This window comes from Ambystoma mexicanum, chromosome 9 (assembly GCF_040938575.1).
Source record: "Ambystoma mexicanum isolate Mex_15411 chromosome 9, UKY_AmexF1_1, whole genome shotgun sequence".
NCBI classification, from domain to species: domain Eukaryota; kingdom Metazoa; phylum Chordata; class Amphibia; order Caudata; family Ambystomatidae; genus Ambystoma; species Ambystoma mexicanum.
In genome coordinates this window covers 907246724-907272344 of record NC_090931.1, presented here as the reverse complement: position 1 = coordinate 907272344, position 25621 = coordinate 907246724, and the positions used below count along the sequence as shown (strand labels likewise).

General features: G+C 45.7%; 1 protein-coding gene across 2 annotated transcripts in view; it reads right to left on the bottom strand.

The window, feature by feature from the left end:
• LSS (lanosterol synthase) overlaps nt 1–25621 on the bottom strand; it is a 315876-nt gene that overhangs the window by 178214 nt on the left and 112041 nt on the right. For both annotated transcript variants that reach the window (XM_069616042.1, XM_069616043.1), the window contains 3 exons: nt 15032–15128; nt 8192–8327; nt 7134–7242 (listed from right to left, as the gene is read on the bottom strand). In XM_069616042.1, the coding sequence (XP_069472143.1) occupies nt 7134–7242; nt 8192–8327; nt 15032–15128 (342 nt within the window). The remainder of the gene's footprint in view (nt 1–7133; nt 7243–8191; nt 8328–15031; nt 15129–25621) is intronic.

Below are 25621 nucleotides of genomic sequence, written 5' to 3'. Positions count from 1 at the left end.
AAATGTATAAGGTGTATCTATATACCAAGAGTGTAGAGTATGTACCACCCCCCACTCTCCCTACTTGCAGGGCCGAGGCCAGCGGCCTTCCGAGGCCCAAATCCGTTGTGCAGCAGCCGACGGTCGATTTCTTCTCCAGCCGGCGTCGAGTGTCGAAGTTCGACGTTGGGGTGGGGAAGGATGTCAATAGATTATTATTTTCAATTTTGAGCAAAAGTATGGCTAAGGCCAGGGGACTCCGCAAAATGCTTCCGACCAGTATGGCGGAAAAAAACAATCTGAGGATCCTAGACGCGTGAGGGATCTTGGGTACAGTGGACGTCACACTAGGGATAGTATTAATGGCACGCCCTGTGTCGACGCCCATTTTCGAGTTTCGAAAAACAAACTGTAATACTCCGCAGCTTCCACTAGATGTCGGCCTATGCACAGCATGTGATCTAAGCAGATCATACAAGCCTCAGAAATATGGGATACATTACTCACCGTAATCGTATTTCTGATGCTTGTATCTGCTTAGATTCACATGCTGTGGATAGGCCGACATCTAGTGGAAGCTGCGGAGTATTACAGCTTGTTTTTCGAAACTCGAAAATGGGCGTCGACACAGGGCGTGCCAGTAATACCATCCCTAGTGTGACGTCCCCTGTACCCATGATCCCTCACGCGTCTAGGACCGTCAGATTGTGTTTTTTTCTGACATGAGGTAGCATGAGGAGTAGCGCGAGTACAGATAGTCCAAGCAGATAGAAGGTAGAAAGGTAACACTACAAGCATCCATGCGCCTTCTCTCAGAGGGGAGGAAGGGAGGATCGCATGTGAATCTAAGCCGATACAAGCATCAGAAAAACGATTACGGTGAGTAATGTATCCCTTCTGAGGCTTGTGGAATCTGCTTAGATCACATGCTGTGCATAGATTAGCGAGCAGTACCTGAAGAAGGAGGTGGGATGTGAGAAGGCTCATGAGCAAATAAATGTCTTAGAACCGCTTGTCCCACTTGTGTATCTGTCTTGGAATAAGTGTCAATGCAGTAGTGCTGAGTAAAAGTGTGAATAGAGCTCCAAGTAGCTGCTTTGCAAATGGAGTCAGGGGGTACATTTGCAATAAAAGCCAGGGTGGCCCCAATGCCTCTTGTGGAGTGGCCCCTAGGCGTGAAAGGCAGAGTCTTTTCAGAAAGTGAGTAACACAGTTGGATACAGTTAACAATCCACTTAGAGATGGCACCTTTAGAGACGCGATCCCCCTCTCTGCCTGTGTCTACGGAGACAAACAGCTGATCTGTTTTCCTTAGCGGTCTGGTCTTGTTTACATAGTAGAGGACCGCCCTACGCACATCTAGTGTGTGTAGTTTCACCTCAGCCGAGCTTTTGGGGACTTGGAAGAAAGCCGGAAGCTCGATGGACTGGTCTACTTGGAATTTAGAAATAAAGTTAGGTGAGAACCTAGGGTGTGTACATAAAACCAGTTTATCTTTATGGACAGTAAAGAAGGGATCTTGCACTGACAGAGCCTGAATTTCACTGACCCTTCTTATAGCGGTAATAGCTAGGAAGAAGGCAGTTTTATAAGTCAGGTGTTTGAGACTGCTCTTATGCATGGGCTCGAATGGGGGGCCCATTAGCTCAGATAGCACCACATTAAGGTCCCATCCTGGAGGTGGGTTAGAAATAGGAGGGTGAAGTCTCTTTACTCCTTCCATGAAGGCCTTAACTACTGGTACTTTCCACCACGACACCTTGTTATGTGAAGTGGTGTATGCTGACAGGGCTGCCAGGTGTACCTTCAGTGAGTTAAAAACCAGTCCCGCATCCAGCAGGTGGAGCATGTAAGTAACAATAGTGGAAGGAGTGCAATCAACTGGGTTGACTTGCTTACTCTGGCACCAGATTACGAATCTCTTCCATTTGTCAAAGTAGCAGTGCCTCGGTTTGGGCTTCCTAGCCTCTTTTAGGATGTCCATACACCTCTGTGGTAAATTGAGATGTCCAAACTATATGACCTCAGGAGCCATGCTGCCAGGTTCATTGAGTTGGGTTGAGGGTGCACTGTTTGACCTTGGTGCTGGGACAATAGGTTGTACCAGCTCGGAAGTCTGATGGGTTCGCACACCGCCAGTCTGCGTAAGTGTGGGAACCACGGTTGTCTCGCCCACATGGGAGCAACCAGGACGAGCGTCATCGATTCTCTGTTCATCTTGTTGACCACCTTCCTGATTAGAGGAGTTGGTGGAAAAGCGTACGCAAACATCCCTCACCAGTTCATCCCCTGGGAGTCTGGTTGGGGGAACCTGGATGCGAATCCTGGGCATTGTCTGTTTTCGCTTGTGGCGAATAGGTCTATAGTGGGGAAACCCCACTGAGAGAAGATATCTTCTACGACTTCTCTGGGTAGACACCACTCGTGTTCCTCCGGGAGAGGGTCTCTGCTCAGAGCATCCGCTAGGGAATTGAGATCCCCTGGAACATGTTGCGATGACAGGAAGATGTTCCGTCTGAGTGCCCATATCCAGATTTTCTGGGCAAGCTTGGACAGATTTGGCGAGCGAGTCCCTCCTTGTTTGTTCAGGTAGAACATGACTGTAGTGCTGTCCGTCCGGATTTGCACTGACAGGTTTAAAAGGTAAGGTTCGAAAGCTTGAAGCGCTCTGAATACTGCCAGAAGCTCTAGCAGGTTGATGTGATTCTTGGCCACTACGTGAGACCAGAGACCCTGAGCTGTGTGGTGGAGATGGTGAGCTCCCCACCCCGTCAGGCATGCATTGGTTGTGACTACCGCCTGTATCTCGGGATCGTAAAAGGGTTTCCCCTTGGACAGATTCTCTCTTGTCCACCAGTGAAGGCTTTGTACCAGTGTTGGCGAAACGACCACTAGATCGTCCCACTGACCACTTGCCGGAGACCACTGTTTCGCCAACCATTCCTGCATGGGACGCATGCGCAGGCGCACGTGGGGGACCAGGTAAATACATGACGCCATCATGCCCAGCAAACGCATTGCTTTGCATACCGTTATCTGGCGACTGGACTGGTATTGCGGAATTTGCAGCAGTATATTCCGAATTCTTTCCTCTGAAGGAAAGGTCAACCCCTCTTGAGTGTCTAGGATAGCTCCTAAGAATTGTTTGGATGTGCTTGGCACTAGACTTGACTTTTTCTCGTTTATTGAGAAGCCCAATTCGAAGAAGAGGTTGATAGTCCTTTGAATGTTTGTTCTGCAAATTACTGGCGTTTCCCCCGTGATGAGCCAGTCGTCCAGGTAAGGGTACACCGGGATTGCCTCCCTGCGTAGGTGTGCTGCCGCCACCTCCAGTACCTTGGTGAATACCCTTGGGGCCGAAGCTATCCCGAAGGGCAGTACCTTGAACTGGTAGTGCCGACTGTCCACCTTGAAGCGCAAGTATTTTCTGTGCGCCGGGAACATGGAAATATGAAAATAGGCATCTTTCATGTCCAATGTTGCCATGTAATACCCCTTTTTTAGGAGGGGGATTGCCTCTTGGAGAGTTGTCATGCAAAACTTTTGGGGCTTGACATACTTGTTGGCAGGCCGTAAGTCCAATACTGGGCGCATTGTCAAATCTTTTTTTGGCACAAGGAAGTAAGTTGAATAAATACCCTTGTTTACCTGGTGTCCCGGGACGAGTTCGATCGCGTCCTTTGCTAGCAGATTGACAATCTCTTCTAGGAGGATCTTCTGGTGTTCCAAAGAATGTATTTTTTGTTGTGGAGGATGGTCTCGGGGACGCTCTAGTAGTTCTATACAGTACCCCGCGGATACTGTTGACATAACCCATCTGTCTGATGTGATCCCTTCGCAAGCTTGGGTGAAGTTGGAAATGTGTCCCCCTACTGGGGATGCGTGAGAAGGGACCCTGAACGGAGCATCACTGTTTCGGTGGAGGCGTGCCGCCTCCTTTATTGGGGCTGCCTCTACCTCTACCAAGTCCTCTCTTATTACCCCTGCCATAACCTTGGGTAGACTGCTGGTTATTATTGTTCCACTGTGTACCCTGCCCCTGGGAATAGTTAGAACCTCTCTGGGAATTTTGGCCGCGTGGGCGACGAAAATTGCCATTCCCTCTCTGATTCGGGGGTTTAGTGGTTAGCTGGCCTAGGGATTTCAGTGTTTCATACTCGTCCTTAGCATTCTTTAGTGCATCCTCGACCGCCTTACCAAACAACAGATCCGGCTCCACCGGTTTGTCCAATAATGACGCTTGTGTTTCAGCCTTGAAACCAGACTGGCGTAGCCAAGCGTGTCTCTTAATAACAGTTCCTTCTGCTATTAATCTGCCGGCGTTATCTGTGGCCTCAAAGGTTGCCTTTAAAATGCAACCAGACACGGCTCTTCGCTCCGCTGAAACTCGTGCCAATTGGCTCTTTAAGGGTTCTGGTGCAGAGTCTATGAGTGCCACCAACCTCTTCCCACTGATGGCAGTTGTAGCTGGCCAACAGGGTGGTGGAGTTGGCAATCCTTGCCCGGTAGGCGGAAGTGGAGGCCACTTTCCTGCCTAACCCGTACAGTCTTTTGCTCTCCTTGTCGGGAGGAGCCCCGGACGATGATAAGGGTGTCCCAGCCCTCTTACGGGTGTTAGTAACAAGCAGGAAGTCCGGCTCCAGATGCCCCCTTATATATAGGTGGTCTGATTGGGCTGCCTTGAAAAGTTTTTCAATCCTAGGGTTCACTGCTCTGGTGAGGTTAGGATTGAGGAGTGACGGGTCTATTCTTCTTAGAATATATTTTAGGATAGGGATTGCTTGAGCAACAGGCCTCCTCTCCCCCACTAACTTTTCTGTGAAGTCTCTTTCCTCCTGGGCACCGTGGGTGCCAATGTGGAAATGTTCGGCTGCTCGAGACAGCACTTCATTCAGGAGCGGCTGGTTGTCGACAGGGGAGTCGGTAACCGGGGCCTCTCTTTCTACTGGGGAGTCTACCCTGTAGGGGTCTTCCTCCTCCTCATCTTGATCCTCATCATCCCCATAGTAGCCTGTCCCAGTTTGTTCCTCCACCATGCCCAAATCTGGATCCTCAACAAAGGATGTCTCTCCCTGGTAATGAGAGTAGGGCTGGACGTAGAAGGGGTCTGAAGACCCTGTTGGTGTCTCAAAGTGGGAACTTGTACTTGGAGGTATAGGATCCTTAGAGCCAGAGGGTGCTGACCCGTCGGGAGTATAAGCAAGAAAGTGCTCTGGGTTTTTTGCATAAAAATCTGCCAAAGATGACATTCTTGACATTACCCTATCTATGTCAACACTGGTCCATTCTCTGGAACTGGGAATGACCCTTTCTGGGAGTTTTTCAAATTTATCCTTACTAGACTTGGTAGCCTGTGCAGGGGTTTTGGTGTTATCAGAAGACCTGGACTTGTCTTTCGTTTTTTGAGGAGTGGAGTGTTCTACGGGCTTGGAAGTGGGTAGAGACTGCTTCCTTTGCTGTTTCCCTCCCTCCCCGTGACTGGAGGAGTGTTTCCTGTGTGTTTTAGGGCCCTCTGAGCTTTTCGACACCTGGCGTCGAGGTTCGGGGGTCTTGACCCTATCCTTCAAGCGTGGAGGTAGGGGTTCGGGATCTGTAGTAATACGGTCTGCGGGCGCCGACTCTTTGAGTGCGGCCTGAGGGTGGAAGTCGGCTTCGTCTTCCGACGATGGAGCTTCCGTGACCTTAGGGAGCGAGGCACTCTTGGCAATAGTGGATGTTTGCCTGGCGTTGTGCAGCGATCTAGATCGAGAGCGCCCAGAGGACGCCGATTCGGACCGTTCCCTACGTGCCTCTTTCCCAGAACTCGACGTGCGCGTTGGACTTTATGTGCTTTGTGAAAGTGTCATGGGAAGCGCTCGTGTCGCCGGGGTGTTCCCCATAGCCGGCCTGCCGGTCGACCTTCCGAGGTCGGGGACTTGCCCTCGGCTGTCTTTCGACGCCATAAAGCCCTCGCCGTCCGAAAGTACGGCGTCGCTGCCATCGCTGAAGGCGCCCTCCGCTGCCATGGCCTCTTGACGCCTGGCCTGGTGGGCCCAACGCTTGATTGAACGGTCCTTAAGTGTCTTAGGCTTAAACCTACTACAGGCTCTGCAATTTGCCTCGGGGTGGTCCCTCGGCAAGCAGAGGTTGCACGTGGCGTGCCTGTCGACCCAAGGGTATTTGCCATTGCACTTGGGGCAGAATTGGAAAGGGGTACCCTCCATACGCACCTTGTGGCAGCGGGCTGGTAAATGTAGGAATATATAAGTGTATCTATATATTACAAGAGTGTAGAGTATGACCACCCCCCACTCTCCCTACTTGCAGGGCTGAGGCCAGCGGCCCAGGCCCGGGCCGAGACGGAAGCCTCGAGGCCCAAATCCGTCGTGCAGTCGACGGTCAAAATCCTCTCCGATCCGGCGTCGAGAGTAGAAATTCGGTATCTCGACGTTGGGGTGGAGAAAGGGGTAGAATTATCAATATTTTGCAAAATTATGGCTTAGGCCAGGAACTCTGCGAAATGCTTCCGACCAGTATGGCGGGAAAAAAACAATCTGAGGGTCCTAGACGCGTGAGGGATCATGGGTACAGGGGACGTCACACTAGGGATAGTATTACTCGCACGCCCTTTGTCGACGCCCATTTTCGAGTTTCGAAAAACAAACTGTAATACTCCGCAGCTTCCACTAGATATCGGCCTATGCACAGCATGTGATCTAAGCAGATTCCACAAGCCTCAGAAATATATATATATATATATATACACATAACTCTGACCTGTAATTGTAATGGTGGTAAAACAGTCAGTATTCACCTAATACCATCTGTTTTACAGTTACTGCTGAGTCTGTAATGAGTTTGTGAATATATTTTTAGCAACTTGAAGCTACTGTCCCATGATGTTATTTTCCCCTTAAAAATAATAAAAGTAAACATGTACACTTATTAAGCCTGCACCCATCTGCCACTGCTTAGATTATTTTCACAGCATGTGCAAGGGTGCCTTACATTGACTACTCTAAAACCTCAGGAACATCAGATGTCTCTACTCCCACATTTAATGAACAATCATCAGGAGCCACAGTTCTGCACAAGAGGAGAGTGACAGAGGACATCCATGTAGGAGGTGTCAGTGATACACGATACCCTGCAAGGCACTATGTGTAAATACTTACCATAGGACATAGTCAGCAGCCAGCTGTGAGGTGTGTAGATATCACAAGCACAGATGTTGTTCCTCTGGGATGGCCAGTGTATGCTGGAATACTCCTCTACATAGAGCTCCTACCGAAATACACAACTACATATTAATGGTTTGCATTTTCAGCAGAAACCATTTTATAATGATAACAAATACTGGTTGCATCTGCACAACATACTATAAAGTATAAACATTCATGAAGGTACATCATAGGCCCATTTTTACAGAGTGCTGATACAACCACACAGGTGCATCCATCACAACGATATAAGTGGATAACTTGAATGATTGTGGAGCACATCCATGGTGGACTGTCACTTGTGATTCCCTGTGAGGTAATTTGCAATGACCCATGGGATTATTGGTGAGTTCTTGTGGGTTTCTCATTGGAAGGGGAGAAATCTAGTATAGCAGGACCGTGATGGTTATGTATGTCTGCTTTAGGGTCAATGGCAGGTGCGTGGCACTGTGCTACCATGGAAGATGAACAGCTTTGTACATTTTCCCATGAATCACGTATTTGCAAGGTCTCATGGGAGGCCCAGAGTGATGTCCTTTAGAAGACGTGGAGCACTGTGTGAGGACCAGTATGAGCTTCAATTGGACGCATGGAGATTTGACTAGGGTACTTTCTGGGCACTGTGGCAGGGCCTGTAATGTGTAGCTATGGAGACATCACAGAGCCCCTTCGGTCACTGTAAAAGATTTCATATGAATTTGGAGATCTATCTGTGGTGGTGTGGAGCCCTGTACAAGGTTCTCAAGATGATAAGGAGCCTGTCAGATATGTAGAGTCTTGCACAAGTTTCAGTAGGAGGTGGGGGATCTGCTACAAGATTGTATGGAATGCTCTGGCACTGTGCAACTTGATTCAAGATCTTGTGTGAATTGTGCAACTGGATCAATTTCTGAAGTCATTTTTGATCGTCAGTGAAGATGTGGTGAAAGGTGTGAAAAGTAGATGAGAAATTTGGGAATATGAGGGGAATGTAGAGAGTTGCAATTTCCAACTTTAGCAGAGATACGATTCACCTGGCGTAGGCTGCGGATCAAGTCGTCCTCCTCAGCAGCAAGTCGTACAGCATAACAGTAACTCATTGGGAGATACACCTGCCGGCAGTGGCACCAAAGAGTAGAGGGATGAGCTGGCATCCATGTAGGGAACAGCCTAGAAAGTGCAAGACCACAGTTGGAGGAAAGCAGTGGGAAGCACAAGGTGAAAAATCATTTGGAAACAGATGTTAGTTTCACCTAAGCAAATCTAATGGTACCATAGAGAACCAGATCTACAAATGTGACAGATAACAGCCATTCACCAAGAGATCCAAGAGAAACAGTCCCTTTACTATTCAAAGGGCGAGGTGGTGGGAATCCAGGGTGTGTCATGGAATGTCAGAGCAGGCGGCGCATAGATAAGTGCGGCTTGGGGGCATGGAGCGTGCAGTACTTTGGAAGGATAGGGAGAGGGAGGACAGTGGCCTGGGGTGCAGGCAGAAGGGAACCAAAGGCAGACCTAAGGAGGAGGCCAGGTTGCCAGGAAAGAACCAAGCCGTGCACCAGACTGGGTGACGCATATCCCGCGAGTACTGATACAGCCCTGGTGTTATGGCTACCAGATGCCACTGTTCCATAGTAGGAGCGCACTTCTACTATGGATTAAGAGCCTGTTAGGGATGTTTTTGCACAACCCTCTTTTGAGGGCTGGGAAACCATTTACTCTAAGGACAGAGTAGTGTCTCATGCAATCAAAATGACCAGACTCTCCAATGGTAGATGTAGCAGTGTAGTCAGGCTTAAATTTCGGCGGGAGGAAGGCAACCAGGGAGGTATAGTTTATCCCAGTAGACAGCAAAAAAAGAAGAATGCACCACACTGGCATACGGAAAAATATGCTTTATTTATAAGGTGACACATAAAAAAAATAGTAAATGGCCAGTTAAGGCCTAACTCACTATTTACTCTAAAATGTAAGCCCCATACCTGATGGCACATGCAATAAGTATAGACTTCATAATACATAGGAACACCATACAGTTATACCGCTTAGAAGTAGTAGACAGGGGAACACAATGTCCAATACAGGCAGGGCTATCAAAGTCTCTGAAATATTTTAGTAAGACAGTTCCTAGACAAAGAAAAGCAAATTATGCTCCATGGAGGGAATCTGTAGCAACACTCAGTGATACAATTCAGAACCTAGGCAGAAGTGTAATACATAGATTTAAAAAATCCCTAATAAATCATGAAGAGTCACAAAAATTCCAAGGCTTGGTGGACAACTCCAGCGATCCTAGGCGACACTAGGAAAATGCCACTGCCGAGGTAAATAAGTACCTTCATTGTCACATGTGGATGTTCCAGTGTTGAGAAAAATGTCCCATCAAAAACAACAGGACTACTGTTATGATGAAAATGCAGGTAAGATCCAGTTCCTTAATGCAGGTATCTAGAAAAAAGCAGTCAACCTTGTGAGACAACAGCTGAGTCCTACAAGAGGAGATGCAGTGGATGGTTCGAGACCCAACAGCCCCAGGAGCAGAGGAGAAAAGCAGGATTCACCCCCCAATGTAAACCAATGAGTAAATGTGGTTGAAAGGGACCTGCAGAATCCGGCGTCGACTGGGACCTAATGGTAATTATCTTGAATAATCCGCCAACTCAGGGCACAGGTGTACAGCACTGCCCCAACCGCGAGCGCTAAGGCTTCAATATCAGCATTTGTTTCAGAGCTAATGTTATTTTGTCCTTTAGTGTTTTCATTAAAAAACATGAACTATCAGGTGAGTGTGTGAAGGCAAAGAGGACTTGTAAGCAGTCTTCCTGTCCTATCATTTGAAGGGTTCTGTGGCACATAGAGGTTGCTCCATATGTAGAGAGAAGGGCTCATTGATGACCCATTTCCTGTATGGATGCTAAAAGTGATAAGTGTGCCAAAGCCTTCATGCCTAAATAAAATATGAAGCGAGTAATGCCTGTCAAGGCAGATGTGAAAGGTCCCTGACAGTTGAGGGCTTGTTGCTGAAATGTATGAAAGTAAAACAATGTGGCATACATTACGTATTCTACCACTTAGAGGGTGTGGGCCCTCTCAACAGCACTTCCACAATGTCTGCCTTTTCTCAGGTTTTCAGGCAAGTATACTACAAACAGAAAAAGGGTTGGTCTTCCAGACTTGTGCAAAATAGTACAATCAAGGCATGTCTTCAAGAAATCCACAATGGCTATGTATGTGAACAACTTACATACAAAGAACAGCATTATAGATCATTTGGTGTCCAGTGATAAAGTAGGCAAAGAAAATGTCACCAGAAGGTGCTATTTTCCGAAATGTTCCCCCTGAATGAAAGCAAGCACTTTCCCCAAATATACTAGGACTGGGGTTTAGAATAATAAATAATTCCAGCAATGGAATATGTTGGGGAAAGCCTTTTAGGGTGAAGGAAAATTTAAATCACCTCACTGGCAACATTTTCAATAGAACAGATTATTTACATTATTACTTTCTAGGAGTCTGTATGTTCACTGACATGCATACTCCCCGAGCAGTAACAAATAGGCACATTGAAATCAGGTGCACAATCCTGAGACAACGGCAATCTTGGCAATAGTGAACATGGGAGAATGCAGACTTCCTCATGATACTGACATCCCAGCGACTGCCGTTGGGTATTTTTGAGGGGGGAGCAGAGGCAGGGAGACGGGAGTGGTGGGGCCTAGGTTGACTTATGATTGGCGGGAGGGTGGGGGGAAACTGCAGACCGGCCGCGCAAGCGACTGTCTGTGATGGGAACATACAGACCAGGAAATGGGCAGCGAAGGGCCTCATGGAAGGTGGTTGGAGAAGAGAGGGTGGGGGGCGGGGGGCGGGAGAAGATTCAAAGGTCTGGACATGAGTTGTCAGAACAAGGTGCAAGGCCCAAGTGCAGAGGAAGCTAAACCTGAGGGAGGCTGCAATGCAAAAGAACACTGTGTCATCATAGAGAGACAACAGATTGGTGAGCGGGGCAAGAAGGAGCACATTTAGACCAGACATGATCTGCAGTCAGAGACCTGGAGCATCAGGATAATTTAGAAAACCTAATTGGATTTTACTTTTCAGTAAATCAACAATCACAAAAGACACAAAAAGCTTCAGTGGAATAACACCCTAAATCAATAGGGTCAACCTGACAGAAGAGCAGCAGGGGAAAGTAGTTGAACAGAAAGCCCCAGGCTGACAAGTAGCAGTGAGTGAAACACAGGTAGGTAGTAGATGCAGAGTGAGGAGCAAGCAGGAGGGGCAAAATAATAATCAGACTTGGCTCAAATAGCATGAGGCAGTGCTGCTAGACTGAAGTGTGATATTTGAAAAGCAAATTAACCAACTATCACTCTATTTGCAATTCTGTGGAATTGTGTCAGCCTGATCTACTTCAACTCTGTGCAAGTGGGTTTGTCAAATGCATAGAACCCTAGGCTGCACCATCTTGGAACAGGGATGTTCCAAAATCCATCACTCGCTTAACTGTTGCCTATTATCTTTCTTTCTTCATCACAGGAAATTCTGCTACCACCACAGGTCCAAACATTTCTATCCCGGGAAACCACAGTGGTCACTCCTCAAATGAGTGAAAGTGGCATGTCACCAGCCCTAAACAGGGCCATATGTAAACACATCAAACTGCCTTTTTGTTATTGCTGTCAGCTTATCCTACATTCCTGGAATAGATAGTAGCACTTTGAAGTTCCCCTAGCACAGGAGCAAAGCAAGCTCAGATCAACCAAATAGTAGGAAGACCCACCAACCATTCTAGACATTAAAAAGACAACATGTTACCAATGACACACCATGGTTTAAGTGGATTATGCAGATGAATTCCCAGAAGAGCTCAGTCTTACATTAAGTGGAGTCCTGCGTCACACACCACTCTACCCATCCCCTTAAAGTTCCAAGCAGGCCTCTCCCACATGAGCCATAGTTCAATACCCACCCTCTTATAAAAGTGCCAATTTTTCCTTCTGGCTTTCTTATCTTTGGAACCTGCCCATTCAAATCCATCAGGCTCTAGTGGTATAAGTAGAAAACTTGTTCCATCCTGCTTTATTGGGCATGATTTCAATGGCACTATGGTACCTTCATATGCTTAAATAACAGTACTCCCTGTCTTAAGTGTTCTTGCAAAAAAGGCCAAGTCCACGTGCTCTCAGACTACTGAGGCGGTGATTTGATACAGGATATAAACTTAAAGGGGGAAAACAAAATAGAAAGGTTTGCTCATTTGTCAGGTAGTCGCAAACCTGGCAAACTCGCCTTTGTGACAAGAAAATCTAATTCAAATGTTTTTACTACTCTTGCATGTGACTCCCTCTTTAGAGCACATCTACTTCTTTATTACATTCATTCGCTCCACTTTGGCTGAGGGGCCCCCTCAGGTCTGATCTTAAGGTGCACTAGTATTCATGTTGTTGCATTGCCACTGGAAATATATCGTCCCTGGCCCTCAGTCCCATAAGGTAGCCGTATGGTGGCATTAAGAGCTGTACATGCAACAAAGTGTGCCATAATCTTTTGGAAATAGTCAAAGCATATTAACATAACAGAAGGTGGCAAACTAAGTACAGACTCCTGGCCTTCCTTTCCCTACATACCCTGTTTGTTGCACATCCATCTCTGCATTTCATTCAGTATCATGAACTCACCTTGCACAGGTAGCTCAGTTTATATTTCCTTGCTGTATGTGGCTATGTATTGATATTGATATTTTATTTCTATTGCGCTCGCACACAAGTGTTTTGGAGCGCGACAAGGCAAGGGAAGGGAACAGGGGAGAACAAAACAATGATCTTACTAGGCCCAGTGACAGTAAGAACGCGCAGGTGCATGGGAGAGGAGGAGGGGAAAAGTGCATGGAAGTGGGGAGAAGTGGAAAGTGCGGAGCAAAGGAGAAACAGAAAAATAATAATTAATACATAAATAATAAAGGCAACAAACAGTGGTAGTGCAGCCAGAAATTGGCAAGTGCTGGGTTTAAGGCAGCAGACAGGGTAGGTCTGATAAGTGCAGGAAGAAAAAGTGGGGGACTGTATGGGTACAGATACAGACCCCAGTGCAAGGGGTGGCCTGTAGGCAGTGCGGGAGGGTGGAAGAGGGGGAGCAGGTACCTGGGCCCGCAGGACAGAGGGTGGCCAGGTGCACGGTGCCAAGAGAGAACAGATCATCAGGGGAGAGGAGGAGCGAAGGCAGAAGCGAACAGGAAGGTTTAGAGGTTCTTCCGGAACCGTAGATGGTTCTCCTCAAGTTTTAGAGTGACAGGGAGGCTGTTCCAGAGCGAGGCCCCAGCCGAAGATAGAGATGTACCCCCAGCTCGTTTCTTTGAAAAACGACTGACCCTGAGGGAGTTAAGGTAGTGGAGCGAAGAGCTCGAGAGGGGAGGTATTTGCGGGGGGATAGATGAACGTATTTTGGACCCAGGCCCCAGAAAGCCGTGTGGACTACGCAGATGGTTTTGAATGTAATCCTTGCATCCACTGGGAGCCAATGGAGAGATTTCAGAGCTGGAGAGATACGATCCCAGGGCTTGAGGCCAAGGACAAGTCTTGCAGTCCTGTTCTGGATTAGTTGCAGAGGGCGGAGAGTAGAGGCAGGTAGATTTAGAAAGAGGCTGTTACAATAGCCAACCTAGAGAGAACCAGAGCTTGGGAGACCATGAGCTTCTGGGGGAAGTAGAGGAAAGGCAGAGTACCTCTGAGGAGGTGCAGTAGGAAGTTTGACATTTTAGAGACATCAGAGATGTGGGCGGAGAAGGAAAGTGTGGAGTCAAAGATGACCCCGAGGTTCTTAGCCTCGCAGTTAGGGGTAGGAGGAGGGCCAAGGGAGGCCGGCCAGAGAGTGAGGGGAAATGTTTATTACTAAACATTGCTAGCCTACTCCCGGGAAAAGCACCACCCTCTCCCCATGAATTAAAATAAAGTCTAGCAGGACACAGGACATGGAACACACTCTTAACGATAACCTTTTTGACATCAAAGTGCCAGGCTTTTTTCAATTTTACTGTACTTGTGTGTCCACTCCATTCTGTTACATTCTGTTCACAACAACATGCACATTTATACACAGTCTATTCTTGACTATGCCACTCTAGGCTCAGGCATGGCAGTCACAAAATTAACATTACGGAGATTGACATGGTGTACAGCGTATAGAGATCCCCAGGAAAATAAGCCACCAAGCTTCCACGATTGCCCAAGCACTTTCTCAAGCCTTTCGTACTAACTTACAATTCTCAAAATCTGCCTTGGATATACAATCCAATGGCCACAACACTTTTAGACATATCCTCCTCTCTTTTGAAGGACTATGGTCCACCTAACAGGACTGACATACACAGAGGCTATAACAAAACCTGCTGCATCCCAACAGCCCTTTGTGGAGCACAGTACACCACCCCACAGGCAAAGCAAGGCACGCTAAAACCAATAAAGTGGTGAATTGGCACAGTATTATTATTATTATGATTAGATTTATAAAGTGCAAACCTAGCTCAAAAGCAGCAGTGCACTATAGAGCAGGGTTAGGGTAACATTAACAGGCAAGAGTGTTAAGGGGCAGACATTAACACAGTACTGTGTTGATTTGTTGAATGTCATCACGTGGATGGAGAGTCGCCTTAAAGTCAAGATAGTATAAAAGCAGATGACTATAACATATGCTAACGAGAAACTACTGCAGTGTGCAACCAACCAATCGAAGGACTGCATCAGCCGCTCATGCCTTATGAGACACATTTTAGGTTACATCTTATAACAAACATGCTTATATTTCACTATCATACGTCTCTTACCACTCAATGAACCCTATTTAATCCGTTTGCAGTCCCACAAAAGCCAACTTACCACATTTCAGGGAAGAGAGTATTCATCCCTTCCCAGCTGTAGACATTCAGGATTGCTAGCCAAAACTTGCCCCAGGAAGGGATTCCAACGGCGCCACCTGCAGGGGAGAGGCCAAATTGTAAGAGTACAGAGACCAATGGTCATCCAACATTATTACCCTTTTTTCCACTTTATGAAGACAAACGCAGACGTTACTTTCTACTTTTTCAATTTCTTTTCTAGTTTTTAAGAATAAAGAAAAAGAACAGTCCCTCTGTACAGTGAGAGAGTGATGCAATGCAGCCAGCCAATGAGAAGAGGGCTTGCTCAAGCAAGTGCACGTTCCTCACAAATGAACCAATTCAACGGAGGCATGCTACAGCAGTATTGCACATGGGGATTGGTTGCATGTTTTGCTGAACATGTGCCTTCCTCCGCAATCCCCAGTAATGAGCCATTAGTCCCCAAATCGGTTAGTAGCAATTATGTGGATTGTTCATACTATAAAGTGGGCATTTGGGGACGTAGGCTTGTGAACACAAGCAATACCGGTTACTGGTCATACCTGTTACCAAGTATATTGGAAACTTTAATTGCAGGAATTGACTGATCTTTTACTAGTCATGTGATAATAAGATATACCCTTCACTTGAATTTGGGAAATTGATTTTTCAGTTGCTGGGCATGTGGAGACTAGTCATAGCTGTTACGAGGCAAAGAATGGCCACTCCTTACGAAGCATGCTGTGACTGAAACTATAATTAACTGATGGTCACACCAGTTAGTCATAACTTATATTCAGCATGGGGAGGACCTGCCACGCCTTTTACTTGGCATGTGAAGACTGGAATTATCTGTTACTTGTGCTGATATTGAGATAGACATTACATATTACGGACCACATCAATACTGCCATTCTTCTGTTTCTGGAGACTGGCACTATTTTTTACAGGTTGGGTAGAGAATGTTTGGCCTTTACAGTTTTTAAAAACAAATACAGAATTAAGACATAAACATGCTGGCTTTGGTTTAATTATTAAAGAAAAGTAATAAACGGTGAAAAATACAGATTATAGGTGTAAAAATAAAGATGAAAACATACAATTAGTTCTACAAAATAAATACAATAAAACCATCAACCTTAGGAAATTCACCCCAAAACATCAATTTTGAATTGAAGGAATTTTACTGGCACATGCCCTAGTTTGAAAAGGTGTCCCCGTAAGAGGCAACCCAAGAGATGCTCTAACTGTGTATGTACAAATGGCTCGCACACATTTTCAGGAGTCACCGCTCTTCTCGTCACATTTGGACATGCACACATTATAGAATAACTCAGACAACAAATGTTTTACTATTAGAAGAATCCCCAGTCCCGTCTCAGGTGCTGGTGTGTAACACTGGAAGCACCAGCTTAAGAACAAAGCATCAGTCAAATCTCAAGGATATGTTCTAGGTGTAGATCTGTGCTCGAAAACTATCGTAAGGTAAATGTTCTCGATACAGATTATCCCCACTTCACCATCGGGAAATGATCTAGGTGCAAACCTCGCCACACTACGTGACGGGAGATGTTTTGAGTACATCTGGGGTTTACTCTGGGTGTAAACCTCTGTTCACTGCGTGGAGGTGAAGTCCACTGCTCACTCGCTGTAGTGAGATGCTCTGGGTGCATTCCTGTCCACTCTCTTGGGCAGGAAATGTTCTAGGCACATACTGCACTCTGCTCACTGTTTGGAGAACAAAGTGGATGCATATCTAGGTTCACTCTGCAGGAACACATTCTGGTTGCAAATATATTCTCATTGTGGGAAGCAGCTGCACAGGCCCTGCTCCAGCATGGGGGACAGCGGGGCCAGGCCCGGCCCCAAGGCCACTCGCTGCTTCCCCTCCACCCCCCAAAAAGGAGTCCTTGAATGTGGGACCCGGAGACTGTGGGTGTTGGGGGGCATCGCTCTGAACGTGCAGCAGGAACCTCTGAGAGATTAGCATTCTGAGAGGCTGCACTGCAGGAGACCAAGCCAAGATTTTGTTTTGCAAGCAGTGGATAATGATCTATGCCCCACAGCCATGAAAGCACAAACGACCAGGGAGATGAAGGGCCAGTCACACCTCTAAGCGAGGCAGCACACTTACTCAAGCAGGCTACCTACAACTATTTTCACAAAACAAAAATCACAAAGTTGGTTTCTGTAATTTAATGTATGTTTAATTTTTTCGGTTTTTCACATCATGCTTAATACATGTTTAACTATATCAAACAATAAATGACATATGATGTTGCTTGCACACCGATTTCTGCAGAAGGTGCATCAATCGACTGGGGATCCTTGCAAATTACATTGAAAATATATTTTCTGCTGCATTAACAACTTAAGTATAAATGACAAAAATAAGGTTGGTAGTAACACAAATGTCATTCTGGAGGGGAGAGGAGTAAAATCAAAAAGTGAGAGATGCAAGGATTTCAATTGCACATTACCACTAGCATTGCTCTGCACAACATTCTATGCCATACTTCTTTAGCATGTCTGTGCCATTACAGAGGGGGACAAGCCATTAGCAAATGACTCTTGATTCTGCCACCAAAAGGTGCAGTTCAGTCTCATTTGCTAGGCCATGTACCCTCTGCACTGGAACACAAGCAACCACAGGCATTTATAGACCTTGTGTTCCAGCATTCTAGCAGTTTGTGCAGGGCTGCTCACATTAGAGTCCAGGGCCAAGGCTCATTTGCAGACAATGGTATGGAAGCCTGACCAGAGCAATGTCGGTGGTTATGATTGATTCAGAGATTTACATCCATCCTTTTTTAGTGTTGCCTACTAGGTGTAAGCCAGAACTCTTGCAGTGGTACACAGATAGAATGGAGACAGGATGTGAGGAGAAAAACGCATCCTATGGGCGTGTTTGGTCATTTATCCACTCAATGATTAGCCATGGCTATCTGAATGCCTATTGCATTACTACCAATTACCTGCCCCTCACCGCCAAAATGTACACTTTGGGAGCTCTATCACAAAGTTACACCAATCTTTGTGCTGCATAGGATCTGCCAGTTTAATATCTAAGCATATTTTTGAGTGTTTAATCACTTAATCACCTCTGTAAATGAGCTCCTTAATGTGGGTCTTCAGTCAGTTGATTTTATAAACAATATCTGTGTCAATGCCTCTCTTCTTTGCACTGGAGTCCTTTCTAAAACAAGCAATCTTAAAGCAAGTAGTGTTGGCTTGTGTATAGGTATTAGACAGACATTTGCCAGGTAATGACATCCTATGACCAAGTACTCACACAGTCAATGAGAGTGAAAATAGTAAGTTGTCAATCACTTCCTATGTTTCTACCCCTCAGCCTAGGGAACAACCACCTCTGCTCTCTCCTACTAAGCAGTTGTCCCTTGACAAAGATGCAAACGCTTAAAAAGCTCTCTTGGCTATGAACTATGTCTTGTCATACTTTGTGTCACTATACAAATATTTCAAATCAGAAAGTGAAGTCTCACACTGTGATGCTAAATGCAATCCAATCGAGACTGATAAAAGCGGGGTAAGAAGACGAACAGAGGGCACATTTCCCCCCTCCCAATCAGCCAGAAAATCGGACCGACATGTGCTGATGTTCACCAAGCGAGGTTAGGGTCTACTTTGCAAACTGGCAAACTGGTTTGGTGCGTCCTCCAATCAATGTGCTCATGGCAGAATTGACACGGAGCCCCGCTCAATTGAATTCTAAGTCTCATCTACCTGTCGATAAGGAGCAAAGGGAACAAACGGAACCGGCGGCACACAAAGCAATCCAGAAAAAAAAAGCATGTGCAACGGTGAGGGAGAAAAAAGCCAAGAATATTAAAAATTTTAAAAGTCTAATACCTCATCAAGGAAGTTTCTGCGCAATCTCACCATTCAGGAGTCCATGTTTAAACAAAATAAAGTAAACCGACGGTACCAGTGGCATCTCCCACAAGACTTTCTCCATCAGACCTCTCGATAGGGGAAGACTCTGTCTTAGAATGTGAGTTGCCCGTCCAGTCTGCCTTAATGAATCTACTTTATAACGGGCTATCATCGGGGTTGGTAGCTCAGAGCGCGGCAACACCCCACCCTAACCAGTGTTGCTTTTATGTGGCTCTTCATCACTGTAACCAAGATAGAGGGGACAAATGCAAGGAATCTGAATTGTAAGGTCGATCAATATCTGTGCAAACGGAAACCAGCCACCCTCATAATACCATCCGTCAGTAATATCATTCCCGTGACTAAGGAAGCTGGTGGTTGCTCGACAGCTACACAGACAGAGTTTGCTTCTGCAAGTGCTCTTTGCCTTGTGACGAATTTACCAGGGGTTGAAACGGACGATCCTCGCAGTACTTCAGAAGCACGTCCTTGGGATCCATAGTTATGTTTTCATCCCACTGATCCACTACAGGGTGCAAGGACAAGTGGTCCCACACATGCAGATTACCTGGGGACGGAGCTAGGTCCATCGGCTCGCCCTTGGGTGTTAATGACAAACTTGCTACCTGTAGGCCTGCACCATGGTGTAAGAACAAGTGGTTCTTTTACTCAGACTTCCCACTTAAGCACACATATTTCGGATGGAAAACGATCTGTATTCTCAGTACTATGGGGCACAGATTGTTAAACCACAGTGTTATAAAATGTACAACGGCCCATAGTCTGAATCCATCATCTGCTCGTCCAGCTCCTCTTGAGTCCTCAGGCCTTTTCAAGGTGTTATTGGATTGCACAAAGGTCTCCCATTAGAGGGTTGTCCTAAATAGGGCTTTCATGTTGGCCCACTTTGGTGAGGTTGCCTCGCTTTGTGCTTTATCATCTAAAGACATTGGTAGAGTGAAGTTTAATAATGAGCATCGTGCTGACGTTGTAGTCTTGGGTTTTGAATATATGACCTTGTTTTGAAAAAAAGCACCACTAAAATATCTGAGCTTTGCCATCCCTCTCTCTATAGCTCCCCGGAAATGTTGCTACATCACACGGGTACAAATAACTCATATGTAGTAATGCGTAATGATGTACACATTTCCTCACCCAGGACAATGGGATCAGGGCAAACTAGAGAGGTGAATATCTCCTCTTTGGAGATCTCCAACGCAGATAATGTTGTGGACTGGTCATGGCTGACGGGGTCCGTGCATAGTGGGTCTGTGGGATATATTGACCCAACTCAGCTGTACTTCGCCACATCACCAAGCTGCGCATCTGCAGTCACCAGCAAAATCGCTGTGCTGGCACCAGTAAGCCCCATTGCACCAAAACTGCATTTTGCAGCAACAAAAAGATGGCTGCACCATCTTGCCAAGCACATATTGGGCAGGATGGAACAAGGGGGCACACTGAGGGAGCTTGCAAGTGTGTTCAGCAGCGCTGTTTTGCTGCCAGACCAAAGCCCCATTAAAAAGGTTTTTTTTTTACCTTAAAATTATGCTGTTCTGACGCTATTTTATATGTTCTTCCTCAAACTACTGTTAGGAATAAGGCCCTGCCATGCCCATTCATATCCCCATTGTGCTTCAGCAAAACCAAGCATGACCCCTGAATGACAGGCTCTGTCAAATCAAATCTGAGAAAAATTAAACAAAGAAACTTCATGATCCTCCTCCACGGGGAAAAAGCTTCACTTTTATGTTACAAAGTGTCAAGGATCAGTAGTTCAAAGGAAATCCAGCTCTGGGCTATGTCAGTTTCAGTGCATAGGTGGTTCAAATAAACTACTGCCTAAAAGAAAATAACTATAGCTGCAAAACACTGTGGGAATCCAGATGGAAAGTCAAAAACCAAATTGAAAGCAAAGTGCTAACAGCTTGCGCCACATGTGTAAAAATTGGCTTTGCAGACTAAAGGAGAAAAATGCTTGTTTAAGAGTACTAGGTTGAACAAAAACGTCATATTGCCTAACAATGTGAAAGGGGATTGTACTGTGAAAATACAATGCATGAAATGGTTCTATTCAGCAGATGTACTTCCAATTCAGAAAACAAAAATAAATACAAGTACATTAAACTTCTGTGGTTGCATGGGGGGAGGAATCAGCCCAAGACAGGTTTCTGCTGAGAGGATGGCAGAAACAAAAGGGCCCCTCGCAGTACATACTAACACCCCAGTGATAATTACTAGGTTGGACAGAATATGGTCTGGGCTGAGCCCTCTACAATGGAATTTCCAGGACACGGACGTGCGAAGTGGAGAAGGGGCGATAAACCTTCAATCAAGCTGGGAAAATCCCATCCTCCCTCTGGGGGAAGTGACAGTTGGTGGCAGCTGAAAAGAAGGAAAATGGGCCAGTGTAGGACAAAGGATTCCCATTTGTTTCAAAAGACTATTTTATTAAGAAACTTTGAAGACGGTTATCTTTGCAACAGGACTTCGCAAAAATGTAAACATTTAGTAGTTTAAATGTGATTTTGGTGGCTTTCAAATAAGAGGTCTTGGCTGTCAATAGCATGTATGGGACACGAATGCCAGAAGAATGTGAATCATGGGGAAAGGACACATGATGGAATGTTAAAAATTAACAGAAATCGGCCCCATGATAGTGTGTACGCACGTGTAAAGTCACAGAATTTTAGGCCGAACATTTCACACTGAAAATGACCAAAGGTTATTAAATGTACAGAACAATGTCTCACAGATTTCAGAGTTGGACTGTAATGGTTTGCATAAAATATGTAACCTGTTTATGTAATTTGCTAAGAGACTTCAACTGTATAAATGTACAAATGTGGCAAAATCGGATTTTAGCTACAGTAACTGTGGGAGGTTTTTGAACATTGTAAAACTCACATGAGAAATCTGACATCCTGCCCTTGAAATCCAACCAGCTGAGAGCAAGGCGGGGACTAGCACCCCTGACCAATCCAGTGGGGTAGAGGTGTGTTTAGCTAAGCCTGCCCAGCCATATACTTCTATGATGTCACTATTCATGTCCATGACAATACTCAACACACACACACTCTTCCTCAAGTTCCTGCTCCTGCGTTCTTGATCTTCTGCATTCATCCTGCCAGATTCCAACTACAAGGCCAAGCATAGCTGATTCCTATCCCAGCAAGGCCATTGATCCAGAATCAACCCACTAATCTCCCATTAAAAAGGGGAAAGCTGTGGTACCGTCTGCATTCTGAAATCAGACTGACTTGCTGTCCACTAACTGCTTGCTCACTAACTGCATCCAGCAGTACCTGTGCCATTCATTGACCCGAATTGCCCAGCTGTTCGCTACACGGTGACCAGACCTTTCCCCGCTGTCTTTTGCCAGGCGCACCAGCCGTGTGGTGACCAGAACCTGCTGGCTGTCCAAAAATCCCAAAACTCAAAAGTGGACTGGGAGTATAATCCCTACCCCGTAGAAATACATAGCCTACCTTGTCTTGCCTTTGTCTCTATCCCACTACCTAAGCAATCCTTGTTGAAACTGTTAGAATTATCCTCGTATCCTGTCCTTAACATTTAAGTGCTAGCGCCATCTCTTTTCAATTTTGTAATCCTAAAACATTAGTCATATTTCGAGTGATCTGACTGGCTTCGGCCAGGGTTGGGCACTAGGGTGTCAGGGTTGAACTCGCAAATCAACCTTGGATCTTACTGTGTCCATCTTTGGTGCTCTAGTTTGAATACTCTAGTTTAAAGTAAAAACGTTCTTGTCACAAGTGATTTCCTTTGCTATTTCACGGCTTCATTTTACTCAAATCGACCCTTTTTATATCTTGCATATCTCATCCAGTTTCATAGCTAGAGACCCATTTTCACCTCTATACTGTACCTGTGATATAGATCTATCCCCCGGCCCCAAAACAGCACTCCAAATCAGTATTACACCAGTTTTTATTAAAAACCGTTTGGGTAATTTAAAGCGGGAATTGCAACTTTTCAACGTGTCATTTGGCTGCAGCATGCTGTAAACTTTCGACTCATTTTCGAATTGTATGCCTTTTGCTGATCCATTGCCTTGTGAGTGCCAGTGATATAACATACATGCTATTGTTATAAAACATATGTATGTTATAATTTAACCACACATGAATTAATTATTTGTAAAATTTGAGTGTTATTTTCGGCCTTTGCTAAGGGTTTAAAGTCCGTTTTTGCCTCTTATTCTGTTACTCAGAATTTGATTATCTGTGGGTTGAGGGAACATTGCAGGGGGAAATCTTAACTTGGGTGCTATCTTTCCGTAATCAAAAAATGCTCCTATTCAATTGTTCTGTGTATATGTTCTAGGAAAAGGGTAACCAAGTGTCTTGATTCCATTTTCATTGTGATTATCACTGCATTGGTGAATGCTGCCCCAAATAAAAAATTGCATTATTTCTTTTGAATTTTAAAATAAATAAATAAATTGGCATTTAACAAACCAGCCTGGTTTATGGTCCATTGTGACCCAGGGCATTTTAAAAAGGGGGTGTGATACGAGTTGTGTACCATCTCAAATTGAATCTGCATAAAATAAGGAGAAAGGCATCTCGGTCGTACGCTACATACTTGACCGAGACGAAGGTGTGTGTCGCCAGATTGAAATCCTTAACAGGTCGAGGGGTGTCCATCCAAAAGCTAGCCTTTAGTGTTACTGGGCAGTTGATGTTATTCAGTTTGAATTCTAGGGGGTGTAGCCACCTCTTCACAAATCCGGTTTTGGGTAAACATCTTAGGCAAATGCTTCCAAAACGTGCTGCCCAACAGCTAAAAGAGGTCAGTATCCTAGGCCCTTTGGGGGTCTTATCATACTGGTTAGATCAAGTCCCAATCTATGTTTTTTTTTAATGATATTTTGATTGGCATTTCTTTAGACAAAAACATGGGGACTCAACAGTGTCCCGTATCAACTCCCGTCCCTCCTCCCTCCCCCTGCACCGGTCGCATCATCCTTCACAGTCCCACTGAGTCTCTTTTCCCGCTTCAGAGTTATCCTGTGAACATGTCCAGTATCCAGAGTGTATGTGGACATCATTGGAGCATGTAGTCGCTTTGTAGATACTCTTATCACTTCCCCCCAGTCGGTTGCGAATATCTGTCTGTCCCCTTGTATATTGTATGTGATTCTCTCAATTGTCAGATATGTCCATATCCTGTGTAGCCATTCTTGACTGGTTGGGGTTGATTTTCGTTTCCAGTTTTGGGCTATCGCAAGCCATGCTGCTATGAGAAATCCCATAAAATTCCTTTTTTGTGTCCTTGTGAGAGACCTATCTCGAGGGTCCCACATGCCGCACATCCAGACTTCCTCTCATAGGTTTGCCGTTTCTTTGAAGATATTCTGCATTTGTGATTTTACCTCTGACCAGAATGGTTGCAGTTCGGTGCAGTCCACCCATATGTGTCTCCAGGACCCTACTGCGTTGCATCCCCTCCAGCATTTTGGTTGCGAGGTGGGATACATTCTGTGGAGTTTTTCCGGGGTATAGTGCCATTGTATCATTATTTTTGTCCAAGCATCTCTTGTTTGGATCGACCTTGTCCATTTGGGGATTATTTGCCAGATGTAAATCCATTGTTCCCACGCTAGTTGTTTCCCTAGGTTCATTTCCCATTTCTTCGTGTATTGCCACGTCATGGTTTCCGTCTGGGCGTTCAGAAACTTTGAGTGGAGACAAATTTCCTTTCGCCGATCTGGGACATTATATACGTTTCAAAGGGTGTCAGCATTCTTGTCAATGCCTGTGTTATTCTTGGAGTTGTGAGCCAATGATTCAGTTGCTCGTACTGATATCTGTCCTTTTTCGTGATGCCCAGTAAGTCTTGGCATTCTTTGAACGTTCTAATTCGTTGTCCGTCAAACATGTCTCCTACTTTTGTGCAGTCGAGCTCCCGCCATTTCTGGAATGCTCCTTTTCCCATCCGTGGGGGGAAGTCCGGGTTGTCTAGGATTGGGAGGAAAGGGGCTGTATCTATTGTGAGTATTTCTTTCTTAGTCGTTCTGTCCCATACGTTCATAACAGAGCTCATGATCTCACTTATCTTGACATTTTGGTGTCTGTGCTCGGGTTTGCTCCATAGTAGGTGACGTAGATTTGATCTTGCTACAGCTCTATCCTGGACCTCCCACCACTTGTCTGATGTGTTGGTAAACCATTAGTTCAGATCCCATAGTTGGGCGGCCTCGTAATATATCTTGAAGTGAGGGAGTGCCATGCCCCCGTCCAGTTTCTGTGCTGTGAGTGCCTGTTGTGACAGTCTTGATGTTTTGTTTTGCCAGATATAGTTTGTGACGATTTTGGCAAGGGTCTTGAAGAATGTCGACGGTATCCGTATAGGGAGTGCTTGGAAATAGTAGAGTAGTCTTGGAAGTATTGTCATTTTAATGACTGTTATCCTGCCCCACCATGAGATTGCTAACGGGTTCCATCTGTTTAGGTCTCTTTTCACTTTTTCTATGAGCTCTGTGTAGTTTCCTGCATAGAGGTTCTTTACTGTGTCCGTTACTCCCAAGTATTTCACCCCGTCTTCCGCGGTCTGTAAGCGGAGATCCTTCGCCTTTTTCTAGATCGCTCGTTTGTCTCCTGTCAGAGCCATCACTGATGATTTCTGCCTGTTTCTTTTTATACCTGAAATTGCTCCGTATTCCTCGATTTGTTGGATGAGGAGAGGGAGTGTC